Raw genomic sequence first — 24,926 nt, 5'->3', positions numbered from 1 at the left:
ATTTCTCAGCCTAGAATTCTATCAAAAACTTTGTATCCTACTACTGGCTTTAAATAGGTGAACTAGTAATATACAAAATGGGGATACAGAAACTTCACAGGATATTTAACCACATAGCCATTCAGATGGTACTTCTGCAAGGAACACAAGATATAAGAAAGGTTCAAGTTAAGTTCCATTGTAAGAGAGCTTATAAGATGTGCCTTATGACACAGACATATATAGAAATGAGGTTTGTTAGTTCTGAATCAAAGAATTCACTGAGGACAGAGTTTTAAAGTCACTTAAGGTTGTTACTGAGTACCAGACAATAAAGCACACTACTCCGCTTTTCGAAGAATACTGGAAGAACTGCTTAATCGTCCTCCTCTACATGAATCAAAACCTAATATTCAGAATACTTCCAAGCATTGGAAAACAGCAAGGATTTTAAAAAGAAAAGGTAAAGTATACGAGTATTTGTTTAGAGCATTAGCAAGAATATTGTTGAATAAAGCAGAATGTTTATCAAAACATGAAATTTAGAAACTCGGGTTCAAGATGCAGGAGATGGCCCTCAAGAGACTATCTTTAAGGTCCTATATAACATTTGATTGTACTGAGAGTAGGTACTTTTGTATAGCAGATCCTGCCAACTTAGTAACAGATTTTACCCATATGATATTAAGGCAATCATTTTTTGACCACGTGAGGATTATAATCCATAATCAAAATAAAGTGTATTTTAGTAGCTTAAAACAAAGAATATTTCATTTCTCAAAAATGAGATATTCATTTTTGACAAACATGAGATGTTTATATTTGATATAAAACATGGTTGGATCACTTCAGCAAAAATTCTTGCAAAAATATAAATAGTTCAGTCAAATTAGTAGAAAAATCTATTTTCAATGCTATCAATAGTTTCTCATAAATAGTAAAAAAGAAAAATATATTCTTTCTTACCTGATGACATAGCTGAATTGATCAATTCATATATATATATATATACATATATAAAATGTATTATGGATAAGCTATATAATATGTAAAAATGTTATTATAAATAATATGCAGAACATGTAATATATTATATAACTGGGCACCAGTGACTCGTGCCTGTAATTCTAGCTACTCAGGAGGCTAAGATCTGAGGATAACAGTTTAAAGCCAACCTGGGCAGGAAAGTCTATATTATATTTATATATATGTGTATATATATATATATATTCATATATATACACACACAAATATATCTTCATATACATACAATGCATATACGTTCACATATATACAGTCTCACACACAGAACATGACAATAACAGTGGGCAGTGGAATGTTTTGAGGGATGGGGAGGGGAGAGAGAAAAACAATGATGGAGTACAGTAATATTAAATACAGTGTGTCTATATCAAGACAGCTTAAGAAAATTCACTGAAAGCCATTGAATGGAAGGGCAGGGCAACAAGAAAAAAGAGCAATAGAGGGTGTTAATCTGATTAAAGGACAATATAGGTATATGTGAAATACACTTGTGAAACCCTTTTGTATAATTAATATACACAAAAAATGAATTACAGGAACATAAAACAGGTTTTTTTTTTTGAGAATGAGTACCAATAAGAATGGGAGGATGAATGTTGAGGATGAATATGACCTAAACACTCTATATGCATGTATAAAAACAGAAAAAATAAAGCAGAAAAAAAGGAATAGTAAGAAAGAAAAAAGGCATTCTTTCTGACCTCTTGAAATATGCTGAACTAATCAATTCAGCTCTTTGTTAAAATTCACTAATAGCCAGCTTATACTAATGCTTATTTAAAATATCAGCAAATGTATGTCCTTTATGATCCTCTTAAGATTATATTTGTTATGATGACAAAGGAAAAGAGGTAGGGGAACTGTTGAGGAGGAAAGCAATTTCTAATTTCTGGAGTTAAAAGCTAATTTTTCAAACTTTCTAACTAATGATTTACACTGATGTAAGATTTGTAGACGTAAGAAAATTAATTGGAAATGGGTATGATAACCCAAATGCTTAGCTAAAGTACAGTTAACACATTTGACAGTGTGTGTTAACTTGAAATAGGGTGTGCTCACTTCCAGTCTGAAGTCTGTGCACATCAACAAACATCAGAACAGTGACTGCAATGTCAACTAACTGTATTAGCCATGAACAAATGATAAAATGTTTTGTTTTTAAAGATTCCTTGAAAAATAAAGCTACTATTTTTTTCTTGAAAACACATTCCATCAGGCAAGCCTTGTTTCTACTCTTTTGCTCACCATTGTTCTACATTTTATCTATCCCCAATAACAACCAGTGACTTTAGCAAGAAAACAAGCAAAAAACAACAACAACAACAATCAATACTCACTGAGATCATGGGATGCTAAACATTGTTCTAAACATTTAAATAAAAATACTAAGCTGCACTGAGTGCTGGTGGCTCATGCCTGTAATCCTAGCTACTCAGGAGGCTGAGATCTGACGATCACAGTTCAAAGCCATTCCGGGCAGGAAGGTCCATGAGACTTTTATCTCCAATAAATCACTAGAAAACTGGAAGTGGCACTGTGGCTCAAGCAGTAGCCCACTCGCCTTGAGCTGAAGAGCTGAGGGATAGCACCCAAACCCAGAGTTCAAGCCCCACGACCAAAAAAAACCAACCTGCATTAAAGTCTTTGCTTTATATACTTTGCATTCTATCATAACACCTAAATATTTTTATACTGTTGTGATTAAATTATGGATTTCAACTACTGCATGGAGTTGCTTTTGTTTATTTATTTATTTACAATTGCAGATAGGTTGTGCTCTATAAGAATTGAAGTTACAACCAGCACATTTCAATTTAATTTCTAAAATTAAATACTTCCTTATAAATGTTTGATAATCATCATGTGCAGAGAAAGCTCTGGGACAGGAAACAACATCCAGATTATGGATGAGACTGAACAGCACTGGCCCTGTAGCAATCTTTGTGAAGCACAAGGCCTACCCTAAGTTATCTGGGCAGATGTGTGTATATTGATTTTTTTTTTTAAGAAGTACTAGGGGTTTGTAATCAGATACTTTCTGGCAGAGCTTCCATCCCTTTTATCATGGGTTATTTTGACATAGAGTCATGCATTATATGTGGGCATGAACCTGGACCACAATCTGCCTATTTTATACTTTAAACCTTTAGAGAGGCATATACCTCTATTTGCAGCTTTTTCCCTTATAGAAATATACAGCTCTATACACCACTTTTTCCATTAAGATGAAGTTTTACAGACGTTTCTGTCCAGGCTGGTTTGGAATTAAAATTTTCCCAATTTCCATCTCCCATGTGACTGGGATGATTAGGGCACACCACCATGCCCAGTCACTGGAGTCTCAACTATTGGTTGAGAAGGGGTCAAGCTGACCTTGAACCTCCTCATTTCAGCTTTCCAAATAGTTAGGATTATAGACATGAGCCACTGTGCCCAATTCAAGAATTTTTTTTTTGGGGGGTGTCAGTCATGGGCTTGAACTCTGGGCCTGGGTACTGTCCCTCAGCTCTTCAGCTCAAGGCTAGCATTCTCCCACTTGAGCCACAGTGCTACTTCCAGTTTCCTGGTGGTTTATTGGAGATAAAGAGTCTCACGGGCTCACTTTGAACCGTGATCCTCAGATCTCAGCCTCCTGAGTAGCTAGGATTACAGGCATGAGCCACCAGCACCCGGCCATCTCAACTTTATTTTTAAACTACAATCTCCCACAAAACAAAAGCACAGGGGTATCTACTTATACCTCCTAACCATAAGGACAGGAGAGCTGACCTCATGGTGTGACCAATTACAACAAATGCCATAGATGGCAAGCCTCAGGGTCCAGAGAAACAAAAAAGCTATACAGAATGACACCAAATAGACTTATCAGCTGTGTTTTGGGGAAAACAATAGACAATGTTCAACCCTGGGTTGGCTCTCACCATGGCTGAGCCTCTCCTTAAATGCACTTCCTGCTGCCAGGTCCCAAGCCCTTTAGGGGCTATATCCTTTTCTCTTCTTTCTCATTGGAGGCTATTATTATTTTCTCTTTATCAGCTATTAAATGCAAAAATGGGTGTGGGTACTCAGTGTGTCTTCTACTTATTGCAGTATCTGTCCTAGCCCAAACTTATCATCAGGCTGGTTGACAGCAGACTGGTCTTACAGCTCTTATACAGGTTGGTATATTAAACATATAATTATCATACATGATACTGTCTCTAGAAGACAAAGCTGAACATACTCTTTAATAAAAACAAAATTCATTGATGTTACAGAATGACTCAGCTCTGATCTTATTTTCCAGACACATAGCATTTTTGTCTTATAGACTTGTAGAACCACAGTGGTTGATAGGCATACACTGTGAGGGGAAGAAAGGTAAGGCGTTCTTATAATTGTACGCAAGCACACAATTAGCCTGCCACTACTTTTCTTTAATCCACATTATCTGCTGCCCAGACCACAGCCATAGATCCTAAGCTCGGCTTTCTGTTTACTAGTCTGTCCCTGCTCTTGCTCTGCTTGCTATTACATAGGCTACACCTCCAGCTTGGCTTTTTGCTCATTATCTTGGAGATGAGAGTCACATGAACTTTCCTGCCCAGGCTGGCTTCCACCTCTACAACATGAGCCACTGGCTTCCAGTCCTCCCATCCTTTTAATAGGATGTTGCCTAATCATCTAGAGCCCCTCTTCTGATAGCTGCTTAACTTAAGCATTGGCCATGTCTTTCTACCTCCAGACCAGAGCCAAAGTGCCCCAGGCTAGCAACTGAGGCCTAGAGGGAGAGTCTAGAGTACATGGTCCCACAAGTACCCATACATGGTGATACTTTGGGTGAGTTCTCCCTTTGTTTTCAGATTTCCCTCTGCTTATATTATATATTATATATAATATATTCTTCCTCAAATTCTGCTTGGCAAAATCCTTCCTATCCCTGAAGGCTTGCCTCACAAACCATCTCCTCTAAAAGACCTTTTTCATCTCACATCCTTGATACCCTGTAACCTCTGAGGGGTTTCATCCCACAGGTGTGCACTATTCCTCATAACAAGTGAGACATAGGACACTATGGATTCAATTAAAAAAACAAAACAAAACAGGAAGGCCCATGAAGTCTCAATCAGAAACAAACAACAAACTATGCCCAAAGCTTTCAGATCATCTCTCATTCTCCTGAGAATGTGCTGAAGGCCTCTAGACAGTAAGGAATCTCATAGGAATTAGAGGCTTGAGGCTACCAGCAGCTGCTGCCCCATGCCAGCTATCCTCTGCAGTGCCTCCCATTTACATATTCGCACACACACTCCAAGAAAGCCTTAGCTGGAGCTAATCTGTCCTTTGTTGATTGCCTTACTGATGGTGTCTAGCTACTGAGTACAAACGCTATTACTTGAAAGGAAACAGGCAAGGAGAGACTGCGCTTTCAGGATTGCAAGGGCACTAGTTAGTCACCACGGCAACCACAGAAGGAGGTGTCCACGTGAGTGGACAGGGAAGTCATGACTGCACACCATAAAATCTCTCAGTCTTAGGGCAGAAAGGAATTTTTGGAGCTTGTTTCATCATTTAATAAATCCACAAGTGGGCAGGCTTACCATTGATTAGGTATGGATGATTGCAGCATTTTCGTAGTTCCATCATAGTGTTTAAAAGGTTAGGTACGTTAGCTTGTCCACCACCTTTGGAAAGAAATGTAAAATTCTTCTCAAGGATGGCTCGGTAATATTTCTTCTGAATGTTTGTTAGCTCAACTTCAATAATAGTTTCTTCTTTGGGGGCCAAGTTCTTTTCTACATCCTCTTTGAGACGTCTCAACATCATCGGCTTTAGAATAGCCTGAAGTTTTTGCACCTAAAAAAGGACCTTAGGTAAATACTAGTATCATCGTTTGTTTGCATTAAAATGTAACCGAACGTGAAAATTAGGATTATCTTATTTTTAAACATTTTTTTCCATTTTTCAAAACCCAGTAAGGGTATAAAGGAGCTAATCTTTCAACTGTCATAAGGGAAGAAAATACAGGAAGTCTGGCTGATTCTATGACAAATGGACAATATCACTTACCTAGGAGTCTTGAATAAGCAGAAGGGTTGAAGAGTACATAGCAAGAAAAAAACAGCTCATTTATTAGTTTTCCCTTCTATTTGTCTTAGGCCACAGGGATGATGAGGAAGAGGGGGAAAAAGAACAATGTGACAGAGTGCTAGGTTATATTCTCTTCCTTTACAAAAAGCTAAAAAGATGAGTGGGAGTCATCTAGAAGTTAGTTGGTATACACATAATACCTATGTATATTATATATACTATATACATTCTGTATATAGAATCTATATAGGATATATATCAATTGATATATATTGATATATTTCACTAATAAATTCCACTGATAACCACAACATATACTTTTATTCTAGAAAAGCAAAACAAAACACACTTTACTCTGAGCTAAACCCAGAGGTTTTAGACAGTAAGTTGGATAGAAGGCACACAAAACCCAAAATTACAAGCTTTATCTCCATATTTATTTCAAATATGGCACATGAAACATAGGAATATCCTCTTAACTCTTATAGTGTATAAACAAGTTGTTTTCACACGGAGACTCTCATTTATGTCTCAGAGAAACCCTGCTTCTAAAATGAAATAAGAAGGCTTGTAAAAGTAAGCAACTAGGCACGGTGATGCACACTTATAATCCTAGCTACCCAGGAGATGGAGGCAGAAGGATTGTGGTCTGAGGCCAGCTCTGGCAAAAGTGAGTATAAGATCCCCTATCCCTTGCCAGGCGCTGGTGGCTCACACCTGTAATCCTAGCTCTCAAGAAGTTGAGACCTGAGGATCGAGGTTCAAAGCCAGCCCGGGCAGGAAAGTCCATGAGATTCTTATCTCCAATTAGGCACCAGAAAACAAGAAGTGGCTCTGTGACTCAAGTGGCAGAGCATTCTTCTTGAGCTGAAGAGCTGAGGGACAGCACCCAGGCTCAGAGTTCAAGCCCTACAACCAACAACAACAAAAAGATCTCCCATCCCCATCTAAAAAACAAACTAAAAGAACAAGGGGATTTGGGAATGCAGCTCAAAACTGGTGGAACACTTGCCAAAGACTTACAAGGAAAGTAAACAATGTGTTCAGGGACACAGGGTTTAGCTCAAAACTCCTGTAGGCAAACAGCTCTAAAACTTCAGTGACTTCTTATATTGTTCATGGAAGTTTTCACAGCAGAGCCACCAACTCCGATAGCATAGAAATCTCTGAAAATTAGCCTGATGCAGGTAGCTCATACCTATAATCCTAGCATCTCAGGAGGCTAAGATCTGAGTATAATGGTTCAAAAGCCAGCTTGGGCAGGAAACTCTGTGTGACTTTTATCTCCAATTAACCACCAGAACACCTGAAGTGATACTGTGGCTTAAAGTGGTAGCTAGTCTTGAGCAAAAGAGCTCAGAGGCAGCACCTAGGCCCCAAGTTCAAGTGCAATGACCGACATACACACATACACACAGACACCAGCTCTGAAAATTATGTCACTAGCTATGTAATGCGTGAACAAAACTCAATAGCCCTTTGTGAGGGCAAACAGCTAAGAAAATCACTGAAATGATGAATTAGTTCAACAGAATACATGGAGCTCTGTTAGCTAGGTAGGAAAAAAATGTGAGATACAATCTACATTTTAAAATAATTCAATTATTAATGCTTTGCAACTTCATGAGTTAATTGTTCATTTTGTGACTGAAAAACAAAGTAGACGTGAGAAGTACCTGCTCTTCTGTTTTTAGATCACCAAATTCTTGCATAAAGGTGGTTTCTGAAGGGAAGCGACTTGGTTCCAAGAAATGAAGCAAACTAAAGAGCTCCTCCACAGTGTTCTGTAGCGGGGTTCCCGTCAGCAGCACTTTGTGTTCCTACAGTAATAAGGAAAGTGTGTGACCACACTATAGAGCAAAACCAGTTTAAGACTATTTTCTCTGTATGACCATTTACTTTTTTCTACTTGTGTTCATGGTGGCAGCTCAGCATTCACATCTTACATGATATAGAAATTAAACATTTAGACAGATAAAAGAAAAATAAGGTCCACACTTCAGACAGACACGTGGAGGGTCCTCTCTTAAACTCTGTAGACAACTTAAATGCATCCTGCATCTTGTTTCTTCCAGAGGTTATTAAACCATTATTTTAGTATGATGGTTCTCTAAGTCACTTAAGTTTCAATGCTTCTTTTCCACTAAAGCTTTTTAATTATTTATTTATTCTTTGGGGGCTGTCTTCCTCACGTCCCCCACCCCCCCAATTCCTGGACATAAAAAGCTCACCACTGTCTTTTTGCTCTCTACATCAACATGTCTCTCATCTTACTGTTTCCTGCATGACTCATTTCAGACAAAAGAAGTGCTTTTAAATGTAATAGCATATGAAACACCATTTTGTTCTGTACAAATTTCCAAAGGCAAAGTGATCAGAATTTGATTTTAAATGTCACAAATCTATTTTTTAAAAAATCAGATATTATGCTGGGCTTGCCGGTGTCAAACTTATAATCCCAGTACTTGGGAAGCCTGACTCAGGAAGATTTCAAACTCAAGGCCAGCCTGCTTGAGAACTTGTCTCACAATAACAACAACAAAGGAAATAGAGGTCTAGTTCAAGTGGTAAACCACCAGCCTTGAGCACAAAAGCCAGGCAAGAGTGAAAGGCTTGTGTTCAAGCCCCAGCACAGGCACCAAAAATAAATAAATAAAACCAAACAGAAACAAAAACAAAGTACAAAAAACAAAATCACATGGTTCTATCTTTTTCTCTTTGAACTGTGTTCCAATATTTCTTCAATTAAGTCTCCCTATTTATGAGCGTTTTCTCCAGTTGTACCTCGTCCTTTTATTTATATATACGCAACAAAGAGGAACTGTTTTAAAATGACCAGACTTTTATACTTCAGTCAATTCATTTGTAATCATTTGCATATCACCCAACATGTTTAGTTATAGATATAGATTCTATGGAGAGCACAACTACTGTAATTCTTTAGAAATACTAGGTAAAAGCCCAACAAAATCAGTATGAGGAAATAGGTACATGCAAGAGGAAGTATGGGGGGAACCAAGGAGTGAAGGATAAATAGAGGGGGGAAAAGAGGGAAAAGTCAAGAATTCATTGGATATACCATAAAATTAAGAAAAAGGAAGTGGTGTGTCAAGGGGGTGGTGAGAATGGTGAAGAGAGTGACACTGAACTAGATGCACTAGATTCATAAACTGCTTGTTATATAGCAACTCCTTTATACAAATACTCACAGATAATAACAAAAAATGACCAGGAGCTTTATGATGATCATTATTATTACTTTATTTGGCTATTAGGTATATGACACAATGAATACAACTATTTTAGAAAGTGACTATGGTTTACAGTATTTGAAGAGAAATATTTTGACTTAACTTGAAAGCTGACAAAATCTAGTTGCCAAACAGGCTATATGCTCAGCAAATACTAGTGAAATGATGTAAGTAAGAACACATAATTGGCTGGGCAGAGTGACTCATGCCTATAATCTCAGCACTGAGGAGGATGAGGCAGAATGATTGTGTATTCAAGGCTAGCTAAACTACAAAGTGAGTTCAAGGTTAGCTTGAACTAAACAATGAGGTACTGACCCAGCCCAATAAAAAACAAAGACTCACTAATTTTTAAATGACTACCACGTCTTATCTGTGGATGAAACTCTCAGGACAGTGAGATAAAACAGTTCAGTGTTTTTCTTTCCTTTTTTCTCTTGATAGATAGAAGTTGGAGGGATGATCTAGTCTTCACTGATTAATGAATGCTAAGAAGTTTGCAAATCAACTAAGTTCTTCTACTATATAAACACTAATGAATTACGTGGACTGTAGTAGTTTGCACATGATTATTGGAAGGCCCAAGTCTTCATGGCTATCCAAGGATTTTTTTCCTTTTTTATTGCCAGTCTTGGGGCTTGAATTCAGAGCCTGGACACTGCCCCTAAGCTTCTTTTACTCAAGGGTAGTACTCTTACCACTTAAGGCTTTTTCTGCTTATGTGGTACTGAGGAATTGAACCCAGGGGTTCGTGCATGCTAAGGAAGCACTCTACCACTAAGCTACCTTCCCAGCCCCCACAATTTTTTTTTTTTTTGGTCGGTCATGGGCCTTGAACTCTGGGCCTGAGCGCTGTCCTTCAGCTCTTCAGCTCAAGGCTAGTACTCTACTACTTGTGCTACAGTGCCACTTCCGGTTTTCTGATGGTTTATTGGGGATAAGAGTTTCACGGACTTTACTACCCAGGCTGGCTTTGAACCGAGATCCTCAGATCTCAGCCTCTGGAGTAGCTAGGATTACAGGCGTGAGCCACTGGTGCCTAGTCCCCCACAAATTTTTAAAAAGCACCATCAGATTCAGAAAAAGGGCAGTAGAAAAGCAGTACTGATAATGCTTCCCAATTTTCTCATACCCTGACTTCAGCCTTTAACACTTAATACTTCAAAAGTTGAAACTATTTTTGGTATCAGTCCTGGAGCTTGAACTCATGGTCTGGGCACGGTCTCTGAGCTTCTTTGGTTCAAGGCTAGCGCTTTACCACTTGAGCTACAGCTTTACCTCTGGCGTTTTTGGTGTTTAATTGGAGATAAGAGTCTCATGGACTTTCTTGCCAAGGTTGGCTTCAAACGTCAATCCTCAGATCTTAGCTTCCTGAGCCACTGGCCTCTGGTTATGTTTAAGATTTTTTAACTGATTAATTTTCAAGATAAAGTTATTTTTTGAAAAAGGAAAGGAAATCCCAACACAGGCTTCTGAGCATTATTATATCCAAGCCTTAATTCCAGCAACTATACATTTTCCCTACAATACCTTTAGCTTTGATGGAGCGGTAAGCATTCAGGTTTATTTCAGCAGATTCTTTAGTTTATGAGGGACTTTCTTACATTGACAGCAGGGACAACATAATTAACAAAGAATTACTACAATCTGTATGACACCCACTCTTCGTCAATAAGAGACAAAGGGGTGAGGTGGCTTTGCTTTCACACACTTCTATGGAGATGTCACCTCCTGTCCTGCCTATATATTTATTATCTTCACAAACATTTCCTGTCTCAGGAGATGGGAAAAAACTTAGATGTCTTCCTATTTTGAGAATCAACTTGGCGATCATATTCATCAAATACATTTTCATCCTAACTCAGTCTAACACAAGTAACAGAAGATTCCTAGAAGCTGTACTCTAGTTGAATATAGCTATTTAGTATTTTAACTGTGACTTACTTTAGGATCTAAGCACAGAATTGACAAGTACTTATGTTCTAATGATGCTTACATATGAATTTAACCACTAGGTAAAAAGTTACTCAGAACTGCATGAATATAAATATATTCTGGCTCTGAACAATAATGTCTTCTACTTCATAAATAAAGCTTTTTGCTGAGATAAAGATTTTTTTGGGTGATACTGGGATATGATCTCAGGGCCTCACATGTGCTATGCAAGTGCTCTACCATTTGAGTCACAGGGTAGATCTTATCTATGTGCCACCATGCCCATTTTTTTGTTGAGATAAAGTCTTGCTAACTTGTTACCAAGGATGGCCTCAGTCATCCCAATCTCTGCTTGAGTAGTTGGAATTACAAGCAAGAAACAAGAGACAAAGATTGTTATTTATTTTTTCCCTTGTTGGCATGATAGTCTGAATTCAGGCCTCATGCTTTTTTGATTTGCTTGTTTGACTGCCATTCTACAACTTGATCTATTCCTCAGCCAGGTTTTGCATTTTTGGATGGACTGTTGTGGACTTCTCTGCCTAGACTGAATTTGAACTACCAAATCTCCACCTTCTAAGTAGCTAATATTTGAAGTATGAGTCACTGACACCTGGCTAAAGACATACTGTGCCAGTACTGGGCTTGAACTTAGGGATGGGGCACTGCCCTGAGCTTCTTTTTTGCTCAGGGTTAGTGCTCTGTCACTTGGGCCACAGCTCCACTTCTGGCTTTCTGTGGTTAATTGGAGAAAAGAGTCTTTTCCTGCCCTGGCTGGCTTCAAACTGCGCTCCTCGGATCTCAGACTCTTGAGTAGCTAGGATTACAGGTGGGTGCCTGGCTAAAGACAATCATTAGAAAAAACAAAGTATTTATTCATTTGTTAATGGAAGCTTCCCAGTTCGTTAAAAATGAGTTACAAGGAGGTTGGGAGCGTAGCTCAATGGTAGAGCCAATGAGCAAGCTTCAGGTGCTGAGTCTGAGTCCTAGTCTTAACAACAACAACAGAAAAGTTATAGGAATTCTAGGTACTTGGACTAGCCAATAGGGCAACCTGAGAGGCAGCCTTCTCTGTTTACTCCGCTGAGACACACAAATAGTTTCCATATATGTTATCTGCAAGTTAGTTTAAGGAATGTTGATATGCAACAGAAAAATTATTCATAAAATGAATTCTAACTCATTGATAAAATGTTAAAGTAATTCCATAAATATCGAAATGACAGGTGGGTTATGATAGTTAAACCAATTTGTTCTAAATTGTTTTATAGTAAGGATCCACATGTTATTGATAAAAGAAATGATAAGTTAGACACATTGCTGTTTACATTTTAGGAAAACAGTCATACTATTGTCCCTTAGTAGATCACCAGAAAGGCGGATTCCAACTTCAAAACAGTAACTAGATATTTTATGACTTTGAGTCTTTACCTGCAAATACAGGTTTACTTCAATGTAATGCTAACACATCACTCAGAGAGATCAAAGAAGCTCACATTGTTTTGTGGATTGGTCACCTAAAATAGTAAACTTTTATAAAAGATATGGGACAATATGAATTATAAGTCATTATAGAGATGGGAAATTCTATCCTAAACAGGGTAACTAAGACTTCTTCCTTTAAGCAAAAAATAGACTGTGCCTATTTGTTAATTCAGAAATGAGTTTGTTAGTAGTCCAGTCCTCTTAGGAATAGAAGCAACTACTCAAAGAAGCTGGGGAAGAAAGCTTTAGGTGTTCTTTTCAATAGTGCCTGTTGCCTGTCCTTAACCATACAAAATATGTCTTCCTATCTCCAACTCTAACAAATGATCCTACTAATCTACAGATGTTGAACATTAGAGATTTAAAAAACCTTTTCTAAAAACTATTTGACATGAGTTAAATCACCCAAGATATCCTACATGAAAATAACTTTTCTTTCAAATGGTATGTTAAAAATGAAAAACAAGTTGTATAGTTCTTTTTCAGCATGTATAGTGTGTGCCACTGCTGCATTTGTTCACCCTTGTCCCACCACTTCTGTTCCCTCCCTGCAAAGACAGATAAATGAACATATAAGACAAAAGGAAGGAAAAAAAAAGCAACAAAAAAACTTTTATGGGTGGGGATGGAAGGGAAAAACTGGGAAAGAGTGAGGGAAAGATTGATGTTGTTAAAAATGAAATGTACTCTTTATCTGACTTATGTAACTGTAACCTCTCTGTATATCAACTTTATAATAACAAAGAAAAATGCAGAAAGGGGAAAAAAGGATACTTTGAACCTATAAGTGTGTGTATATATATATATATATATATATATATATATATATATATATATATATATATAAAACATCATTTTAGTGGCTAAGGAAAAATAAAGGTATTTTCAGATGGAAAGAAAAGGAAAAACAAATGGTTACAACACTTATTGAGTGAAAAGAAGCTTAAGAATGACAGACCACGTAGCAGTTTCCAGTACAGTATCATGAATGCTGCAGTAGAACACAACAAAGCAACCAAATTCTACCATTTCTACAATATATTATCTTATGATACTATTTGAAAAACATGTACAAATGAAATCAAGGAAATCAAACTGTCTCTGTGTAAGGTGAAAACAAAGTTGGGGATGTTTGTGTTACGGTGTAAAACTCCAGATAATTTGAGGTCTTGTAATATCTTGTACTTTTGAGAACTTGCACCTACAGGTCTGAGTCACACCTGTGGGATGAAAACTACATGCCTTGGTCCATAACTGGACAGTCATCACTGAGGTAAAGCTCAGCCCCACAATTAAATCTATAAACAAAAGAGTGAAGCAAATACCTGAAATTCCCCTCAGGGAAAAATATGGTGACTATACTTTGCTGCAAAATGACTGTTTAAAAGTAAGAACATACAGCATAAATTAAGAAGGCATCAGCAACTTTTGAGTAACTGAAAGTTCAGAAAACTGAATCACAATTTTGGGCAGGCTTTGTGTATGCCCTTCATGGACACCAATCACCTTCAGAGCAGTACAACTACCAAGTCAGTAAGGATCCTTATGCAGATTCAGTGGAATCACTAGTATGATCACTGACCAAGTCCATCATCTTGAGACCTTCCAACAGCTTGCAGTTTCTATTCTTCAGTCTGTGGGCTTCATCAATAACCACACAGCGCCAGGGAATATTCCGCAGCTCAGGACAATCAGTCAAAATCATCTCAAATGTCGTGATGATGGCATGAAACTTATAGGACCCCTTTATCACTCGACCCTAGAAGAACAACTCAGAATTATTAAGCACTAGAGATTATATTAATTATGTTGATGATGAAGATATAGTATAAAATATATCAATTTATCCTTCTTAGGGAATCCCTTTCTTTTTTTCAATAACATATTCTGTATAACAGTTAATTTGGAGGCTTTAGGCCATTATGGCAAAACAGCTGTACAATAAATATTTCATTTTTAAAAGAAATTAAAAAATTGCTAATAAAATCTTGGATTCAAATTCCTTATAAATTACATACAGTATTTAGAAATTATTTTTCTTTCTTATTTTATTCTTTAAAAACTTCCTATAAAACATTAAAACACTTGAAATAAAAAAGTTAACTTAAGATATAACTTAGAATTTTATCAAATCTAAAGATAAACTAAAAATATCGGTTTCAATAGTTTTCCCTTTATATAACCATAGGTCAGAATTTAAGCTTATAAAAACCAAACATACACATAAAACAAACATTTCCAATTAACTGTTAGCCATTTACTAGTTATAGCTTAAAATCTTTAACATATTACCCTTTTTATTGTGTCATTTACCATGTTTCACTGTCAATATCATAATTGAATACAAGTAACTAAAATCAAGAAAAAACAGTAACAATTGGTAGCACAAGCCAAAGTATAAAGCCTTTACCTTGGAGATCTGTTTTTCCCAAAGCCTAGTATTTTTCACCTCTAGTAAAAGTACAAAAAAAAAAAAAATTCTCTCTACTCATACTTAGTACCACCTGTTTATTTGGTTATTACTGTAAATGTATACAAAAACTGCATTACATTAAATTATATTGTGATTACCCAAGGTAAAAACAGATTGTATTCTTTCAATGAAACAGAATAACAAATGGTATTTTTTAAAAAAGAGCAGTATCCATAGATGCAGAAAGACAATATTAATTAGCCAAGAAATTTCAAGCAATTTTCCCAATATGCAAAGTCTGGACCTGAAACATTTACATTTTTAACACCTTAAAATACATTTACTGAATACAAGGGGTAGGACTCAGGAAGTTTTACCTGGGGATCTTTGAAGTACATTTCATACAACTGAATGGTCCGACGACTAGCTTGACTCCCATGATACACAACCACATTCAACTCTGTCCAGGTACGGAATTCCCTTTCCCAGTTGGGGATTGTGGACAATGGGGCAATCACTAAAAAAGGGCCATGGATTCCTTTCAAATATATCTCATAGAGAAATGTAATGGACTGGATAGTTTTTCCCAAACCCATTTCATCTGCTAAAATGCAGTTTCGCCTGTGAGGAAAAATAAAGAGGAAAGTTTAATAAGTATAGACATTAGATATCACTGTCTTCTCACAAAATTAAACTCTCTTAATCCTCAGATCCATATGCTTTCTTATATTAAAAAAATATATACCTTTTTTTTTTTTTTTTTGGTGACCATCCTGGGGCTTGGACCCAGGGCCTGAGATTCTGTGCTCAAATCTAACACTATATCACTTAAACCTGCAGACTTTTCTGCACAGGCTGGCTTTGAACTGGAATCACCAGACTTGTCTCTTGAGTAATTAGGACCACAGGCACGGGCCGTGGGTTCCCAGCTAACAAAAATACATTTTTTTTTGGGGGGGGGGGTCCAGTCGTGGGGCCTGTACTCTGGGCCTGGGCGCTGTCCCTCAGCTCTTCAGCTCAAGGCTAGCACTCTACCACTTGAGCCACAGCGCCACTTCCGGATTTTTTCTTTTTGCTTATGTGGTGCTGAGGAATTGAACCCAGGGCTTCATACATGCAAGGCAAGTGCTCTACCACTGAGCCACCTTCCCAACCCAAAGTTTTGTTTTTTCGGTTGGTCATGGGGCTTGAACTCTGGACTTTGGCGCTGTCCCTGCACTCTTCAGCTCAAGGCAAGCACTCTACCGTTTGAGCTACAGCACCACTTCCCAAAAATACATTTTCAAACAGAACTTTCTAAGAAAGAAAAACTATTTCTACATACTTTAGACCATCTCTATTAATCTGTTGAATAAGTAAACATTAAGCATATTTCAAATACTTTTATTATGTTTCAGATTAATATTTTAAATAAAAATAAAGGAAAAGAGCTACAGTTCTTCTTTAAAAGTAAAGAAAAATATTTTACATACATGTTGTACCAATTGAAAAGTAGCCAGTTTACTCCCTCCAACTGGTATTCCCTGAGTTTGTTATTGTTTTTATACTCCCTGGAACTCTCCGATTTCTTCCAATCATCAGCAGGAGGTCGCTCCTGTTTCGAGTATGGTAAATCCCATTAGTGGTTTTTCAAAGATCATACTACTATGTTATTTTCAAATTAAATTGTCTACAGTGAGCCAATTCTTACCACACGCTCTGTTTCTGGTTCCCTGGACATGAGTTTCTCAAACTCTTCGATTTTCGCTTGATCTATGTCCTGACTCAGCTCCCATGTGCTGTCTTCATAAGGAAGTGAGCACCACTTCACCAGATAGTGAGTCACAGGCTGGCCAGGTGAAAATAAACCAGGATTCAATTTATTTAATAAACACTACATATTAAGGAAAACCATATGCTATATTTACCAGTAGATAAATGAAAGCATCAATAAGACTATGTTGGTAAACATTTTAAAACCGTATTATGTGTCATTAGTAGAACAAATTAAAAATTTTACCTATATCATTCATTGGTAATTTTCAAGCCAGGAAGCATAAGGAATAGCTGATGAATAACAAGCTAAATGTGGGCTTCATTTTTATCTGTGCAAATCATTCATCATGTATATGACTTAGATTTATAAAGCAAATCATCTTAGCATATTTACATGTTTACATAATTTGCTAATGTAATCATCTTAGCATATTTATGTTTGCATAATTGGCTAATTTCTTAAAGAATTAAAACTACACAAATTTATTAGAATATCTGCCCTTTCCTTAAAGAGATACTTGCATCCAATCATTAAAATAATGCACTTGAGCTCTAGAAGATTGGAGGGGAAAGTATTTGAGAAAAGGATTAGGCTTTTTGGCCTTCATTTTAAGACCAAAGTACAACGACTTGGTTATCGTATTAAAACTACCTACCTAAACATTATAAATATTCCACGAAACAATTTTTAAAAGTAAAACTAAGAACTAGCAAAGTAAAGATGTTACAGATACCATGGAATTAAAATTCCATGTTTGAAATATCATAGAATTTCACCACAAAAATTTTAAAATAAAATGAGAGTTCTTTGCAGAGTCTCCCTAGTTAATCAAACCCTAAACACTTCAATATAAAATTCAATTTGCATGAATCAATAATGAGTGATAGAGCTAATAGTATGTAGACATATTGTTACCAAGACACGTGTTTGGGGTTGTCATAGATGTTATTTTTATTTCTTACAATCTCATAAGTTCTTATCATAAAGAGATAAATTTTCTTTTATTCACTGGTACTGCATTAAATAAAGTTTATCAGTTTAATTAAGAGGACCCCAAACAAATTAAACTCTATTCTGCTACAAAAGTACTCTCGATTACACATGGGAACAGTTTGCTACAGGATAGATACAAACTGAAATGTACTGAGGTCTTTATTAATCATATTCTAGAACTGTGAAAATGTCAATGTAAATTGATTGTTATTTTAGAACTCAGACTAATCATAAAAATATTTAACACTTTTATTAAGTAAAGCAATCAACCACTAGGTTTCAGTTAAACTTAGACAAGTAATTATCATGATCCAGGATTTTGACCAGGACCAGGTATAGGCTTCTCTCATCTCTGCAAACACATATGAGCTGCCTGAACCACGGCTTTGGAATATAAATGATCTCCTGTTACCTCTCCCCGGTCATCTGTGCTACGTGCGAAGTCCATTATCCGGTCAATCTCCACATAATCTGGATTAAAAAGCTCATCTTCAATCTGTACCAAAGGGGGCAGGGAAAGAAAAGGTTAAAACATTTATTTATTTCCTGAATGAAAATGCCAAGCAATAATTCATTTTTCATCACACAGTAATATCTTGGGTCACAGCAATACAAAATTTTTATTTGGTAAATTCTATTATATTAACTGAAATGCTACAATTTAGCAAAACCATTCCCCATGAGGAAAGCAGACTTCTCAGACTTTGTTAACTGGGTCTTTTAATTACTGTGTGAAACCTTTTACTGTGAGAGAATGTTTAAGAATATTTTAAATGAAGTGTGAAATTACAATTCACTAATGAGCAATCCGAAAGGCTTATGGCATGCAATGCATTTAGCATTCTTGAAAGTACAGTTTCCAATAAAGGATCAGAGCAATGCATCATAAGTACTACTGAAGTCTCATAACTATTTGGGTTGTTATGCTATATAGATCATTTGCAGAATGCTACTCAAGAGCTACAAACACTGAAACCATTTCATATCTTCACCAATCAATATTAGTATCTCATTCAGAATAAGTCTTGTCACTAATCTTAAATGTTAGGATGACTTACTTGCACTGAATACTAAGTGTTTGGGTAAAAGCTTAGAATTTAAAAAATGAGACCTAAATAACTGAGTTACTTAACTAAGATTTGTAAATATTTACGAAAATAAAGTAAAACTACTTGTTTACAATATTGTCTCATATAAAAGAATAGAATATGTCTCTAGAAGAAGTTGCAGACTAAGCCATATTTTGAAAAGTTTCAGTCAGCCTGAGTCAGAAATTTAAAAAAAAAAACAGCCAAAAAAAATCAATGTATGTTGTTATAGATTAACTTAATCATACCACTGTGTTAAAAATGTTTTAAAAGGCATATTAGAAATCACTTAAGACACTATTTTTATCCCACGAACCTCAGGTTAAAAAGACAAGCTATCAGTTACAGGGTGTTGAAGAACCCATTCTGTGTGTTACTGTGACCACTTAAACGCCCAGTTTGGGTAATGTGAATTATGAATCAGCAAACAAAAAGCAGAAATACAAAAATGATTCAGCCAGATGCTGGTGGTTCACGCATGTAATCCTAGCTATTCTGGAGGCTGTGATCTGATGATTGCAGTCTGAAGCAGACCAGTGCAGGAAAATCTGTGACTCCCACCTTCACTTAACAACCCGAAAAGCCAGAAGTGGAGCTATGAATCAGGAAGTGATAGCCTTGAGCAAAGATGGACAGCTCCCAAGCCCTGAGTTCAAGCCCCCAGATAGTATTAAAAACCAACAAACAAAAAAACTCAAATACAACTCAACTACCTCTGGCCTTTCTACAGATGTGGAAAACACCAAATGTTTCGTTAATTTAAAATGTCAATATAGGAATGCACTGGCTTTGCAAAAGCTTCTATATAAACAATATGCATTTATTATTCACATACAACATTAACGCTAAAATTTTCTACAAATCAGATTTGGATGGCAAGACTTTTTTTTAACGATAACTTATTCTTAGAACTGTCATGTTTATTGTTAAAAAGAATTAAATTTACTTTATTCCCCCTACATTTTTCCCACTGAGTAAATCTATGCCACCATGCTTGTGATAAAATTTCCAGACTAAGTGATCTTTTCGAATAACACTTTAGGGGCAGGAGACATATAAGGTGTAACAGAGAAATGAAAGGAACCCTGAGTGAAATCTCTACAGTAGCAAAGCCATGAACACTGAAGCCACAATAAATACACAGTACATGCATAAAGGTTGCGGGGGGTGGGGGTGGGGGATGGTATATATTTATCTTCTCATAATTCATTCAGAATAGAACCTAAGATTTCTAAATGCCAATTTTCTTGGAAGATAATGTTTTTCAACCTTGGTTAAAAAACAGTTGGCACAGATAACAGGTTCAGACCGACAGGCTGTATAGTAAGGGCCAGATAAAATTCTCTAAAGAGCATTAGACTACAGGAAACCAAGCCCAAATTAATAAACAGCACCAGGATTTAAGGATGGGGGAAAGCTACACTGTGCTTTTCGTCTTCCCCCCGATCCCCATCTGAGACCACAGAAAAGGTCAACAGAACATAGGGTATCCCTTTCTAAAAGGAATCTAATGATTTCAACTTACCTGATATGGAAAAACTTAACTTTATTTTCATTATAAAGTTATGAGAAATAGAATCTCTTAGTTTATTATTTTCCAAAAGATCATCCTTTCAAAGAAAAAAATCATCTTCCTATTCTCCTAGATCTAAGATCTGAATCATAAGTAAGTTAACTCATTCCACTCAGTTCCACTGAGAAGGCTGGGTGTTCAGGGTAGCAGAGCTGATGTTCCTATGACTCCCGCAAACCTAGGCAAACACACTGTATACCAGCTTCCATCCCTGTTCAGTTTCTGTGGCACAAGATCAGTGGACTCTTTCAGAGTCACTTGACTAAAACAAAAAAATTTGCCACCTAGGTCTTCCCCCTCCCCCCCCCACCCCCCCCCCGCATCCCGCCAAAAAAAGTTAAACTTCTATATCCTAGAACTTGTATCTTATACTTACTGTAGAATTTTTCAACCTTTTAGGCTGCTAAATCTCCATGGAGCATTTGTCTACTTACTTTTTTCATTTATTATCTGCACTTTCAATGCAAGTGTTTAATCATACCATCACTATTTCCACATAGTATCCTAAGGACCAGTATTTTTGAGACAAAGAAACAGGAAGAATGAGAAATTTCCTGTTTACAAAATTTTTAGCAATACTTAGTTACCAATATGCAAGTAACAGCATCAAATAAATTGTTGTAATTTTTTGTAGCAACTTACCAAACTAAAATTCAAACTCCAGAGTAAAATTTAATAAACATTTTCAAAAATTAATCAGGTATTTCATACCTCTGAAAGGAACTTGTTTTGGCCCTGTTTTGACTTAAATCGTTTAATCTTTTGCTGAATTCTCTTATCTTTTTCCAGATCTTCTACAGATGCCCATTGACAATGAAGATAAGAGCTGAAAGAATAAAATCACATCCTTGAAATATGTAGAAAATAATTATTTTAGCAAGTCTTACTATTTTTTAAAAAAGAAACAACTAAAAATATCATTGTCACTACTGAACAGCATTCAATATAAGAACTATTGTTTGAAAGTAGGTGAAAAATCAATAGTGAGGCTTAGAGGTATCAATAGTGGGCCTCAGATGGTAGGGCACCTGCCAATGAGTGTAAAGAGTTAGCAAGTTCCAAGTCCCGGTCTTGAATGAAAAAAAAAAAAATCTTCAGTAGTGCCTAAAGTTTGCTTCAGTCTTTTGCTTTCACCTACTACACACTAAGGAAAAAATAAAAATAAAAACAGAAAATAGCCTAACATGCACCTGTATTGAGAGAATTAACATAGTGAAAATGACAATACTGCCCAAAGCAATTTACAAATTCAATGCAATACCCATCAAAATCCCAACAACATTCTCTAATAAGACAGAGAAAGTAATTCAAAAATTCATATGGAATAACAAAAAACCCTGAAGAGCAAGAGCAATCCTTAGCAGGCAAAATGGTGTTAGAGCATTAACAATACCAAACTTCAAATTTTATTACAAAGCCATACTAATGAAAACAGCTCGGTACTGACATAAGAATAGGCCTGAGACCAATGGAACAGAAGACCCAGAAATGAACTAACAGTCCTATAGCCATCTAATATTTGATAAGGGAGCCAAAAACATAGGCTGGAAGAAAGAAAGCCTCTCTAACAAATGGTGCTGGGCAAAACTGGATATCCAATTTGCAGAAAACTGCAACTAGATCCTCATATATTGCCTTGTACCAGGATCACTTCAAAATGGATCAAAGACCTCAATATAAGAATAGGTAAGAATAGAAACCATGAGACTTGGGTGGGGGGGCAGGGGGAGGCTGGGAAGGGATGGGAAGGGGAAACAAAGGAGGAGGCTGCAATGCTTGATAAGAAATGCACTCATTATCTTGCCCATGTAATTGTAACCCCTCTGTACAGTATGTTCACAAAAAATAAAAATAAAAAAATATATATTAAAAAAAAAAAAAGAAACCATGAGACTAATTACAAAAAGAAGCAGGAGAAACATTTGGGCTCCTGGGCACAGGTTAAACCTTTCTAAGTAAAAACTCTAGAAATAGAACAAACCAAAGAAAGACTTGTTAAATGGGATTACATCAAACTTAAAACATTTCTGCATGGTACAGGACACAGCTAACAAGCACACAGAATGGGAGATTTTTTACCAGCTATACATCAAATAAGGGTCTAATATCCAGAATATACTTGGAACTCAAAAAATTAAATCCTCAATGAAACAATGACCCATTAATAAATGAGCTAGTGACTTTGAGAGACTTCTCACAATAAGTGAAAATGACCAATAGACACCTAAAGAAACACTCAACATCTCTGGCCATAAAGAAAATGCAAATAAAACACACACACACACACACACACACACACACACACACACACACACACACACACACACACACACACACACACACACACACACACACACACACACACACACACACACACACACACACACACACACACACACACAGAATTTCACTTCACCCCAGTCAGATTGGCCATCACCAAGAAAACAAACAACAGCAAATGCTGGCAGGGATGTGGCCAAAAGGGAACTCTTACTACACTGTTGGTGAGAACATAAACTTGTTCAACCACTCTGGAAGGCAGTATGGAGCCTCCTCAAAAAACTAAACATAGAATTACCCTATGACCCAGCAATATACCACTCCTGGCATTTATCCAATAGAACACAAATGTGTTTGCAGTAAAGCCACTAGTAAAACCATGTTCACTGTAGTACTAATCACCATAGCCAAGATATGGAATCAGCCCAGATGCTCCTCAATGGACGAATGGATCAAGAAAATGTGGTATATGTACACATGGAACTTTACTTATCTATTAGAAAGAATGATATTGTTCTATTTGTAAGGAAATGGAAAGACTTGGAAAAAATATATTAAGTGAAGTAAGTCAGACCCAGAGAAATGAAAGTTGCATGTTTCTTTCATTTGTGGTAGAATATAGATAAATCTAGAAGTAAACTTATTGGGATGGTCCATAAACAAATGGTTACAAATGAGTTAAGAAATATAACAGATTCTAAGAAGAGCCCAAGTAGTATAATCTTTTTGGAAAGACTAGGTCAAAGCCCAAAAAATTCAACACCAGAAAATGGGCACATCCAAGAAGGGGAGGGGAGTCAAAGGGAGAGTGGTAAGACAAATGAATTATCGAAGGGGTTGAAGGATGCAGTCAAGAATTCATTGCAGGGCCTGGGAAGGTAGCTCAGTGATAGAGCGCTTGCCTTGTATGCATGAGGCCCTGGGTTCAATTCCTCAGCACTACAGACGCAGAAAAAGCCAGAAGTGGCGCTGTGGTTCAAGTGCTAGAGTGTTAGTCTTGAGCTGAAGAGCTGAGGGACAGCACCCAGGCCCAGAGTTCAGGCTCCCATGACTGACCAAAAAAAAAAAAAAAAAAAAAGAATTCATTGCATATACTAGGAAATTAAGAGAAGGGAAGGGGCGAGTTGAAAGGGTGTAAGATTTTGAAGGAGGTGACACTAATCAAGACAAGACTCACTGTATTCATAAAATGCTTTGTAATATGGCACCTCCCTTGTACAACTACTTAAAAGATTTGGGGGAAAAAAGCAAACAGAAAATGAACTAATAAGGCCTAACAAGCAGTTTTCATAAGTGAATGAGTACTTCTGTATACAATAATTGGCACTACAAGGATGGTCTTAATTATAAATTTATGTTCTTAGCCTTTAATTACTGAGAAATAAAATGTTTTTGTCAAGTTAAAAAAATTTATTTTTTTAAAGCAGTTTCTTTGGAAATGAGAGGTGGATTAAGTCCTTGATTCATATAAGGCCTAGCACACCATCACCCAAAAGTAATGTTAGCCTAATCCTTCCCTACCAATAGGAAAGGACCACAATGCAATCCGAGCTGGCCCATAAATCCAGTTTCTGTATTTCTGGCTTGTGTTCTTCCAGGAGCTTGCAACAATGTTCCCTGTGAATTTTTACTAGAATTCCCTTCTGAACATCCATCTTTCACTGAGATATACTTAGCTCCTTCATGTTCATCATCCTCTGCTCTGAATATATCTTTGCCTACACTTGAACAGGACTCAACCCTGTCTTTTCCTGACACTAAACAAGATGTTTTATAGCATCCCTGGCATTGTTCTCTTTGATATTTTAATACTCTTTTGTGGAGGGTGGGGCAGGCAAACGAATAAAACAAGTATTTTATTGTGTGCCTGCTATATGCTACATATTGTTTCAGGTACTTGGGATACATAAGAGAAAGAAAGAAGCCCTGTCCTCATGGAGCTTAAAGTCTGTCCTTTATTACATTTCCGCTTGGGTAAGTCACCATACTTCTCTGCACCTATCATCCACTCATGGGGGAATGAACAGGCAGGGCTTGGACATGAACACTAACTGGTGCA

General features: G+C 36.7%; 1 protein-coding gene across 3 annotated transcripts in view; it reads right to left on the bottom strand.

The window, feature by feature from the left end:
- Chd7 (chromodomain helicase DNA binding protein 7) overlaps window positions 1–24,926 on the bottom strand; it is a 214,988-nt gene that overhangs the window by 34,362 nt on the left and 155,700 nt on the right. For all 3 annotated transcript variants that reach the window (XM_042666031.1, XM_042666047.1, XM_042666039.1), the window contains exons 8-15: window positions 21,299–21,413; window positions 18,339–18,422; window positions 16,868–17,005; window positions 16,650–16,771; window positions 15,555–15,798; window positions 14,347–14,523; window positions 7,770–7,913; window positions 5,604–5,859 (exon numbers count right to left, since the gene is read on the bottom strand). In XM_042666031.1, the coding sequence (XP_042521965.1) occupies window positions 5,604–5,859; window positions 7,770–7,913; window positions 14,347–14,523; window positions 15,555–15,798; window positions 16,650–16,771; window positions 16,868–17,005; window positions 18,339–18,422; window positions 21,299–21,413 (1,280 nt within the window). The remainder of the gene's footprint in view (window positions 1–5,603; window positions 5,860–7,769; window positions 7,914–14,346; window positions 14,524–15,554; window positions 15,799–16,649; window positions 16,772–16,867; window positions 17,006–18,338; window positions 18,423–21,298; window positions 21,414–24,926) is intronic.

The sequence above is a fragment of the Dipodomys spectabilis genome, unplaced genomic scaffold (genome assembly GCF_019054845.1).
Source record: "Dipodomys spectabilis isolate Male_0828 unplaced genomic scaffold, ASM1905484v1 ptg000015l, whole genome shotgun sequence".
Taxonomy (NCBI): Eukaryota; Metazoa; Chordata; class Mammalia; order Rodentia; family Heteromyidae; genus Dipodomys; species Dipodomys spectabilis.
The sequence above is the reverse complement of the archived record's forward strand: the minus strand, read 5'-3'. Positions and strand labels throughout refer to the sequence as shown.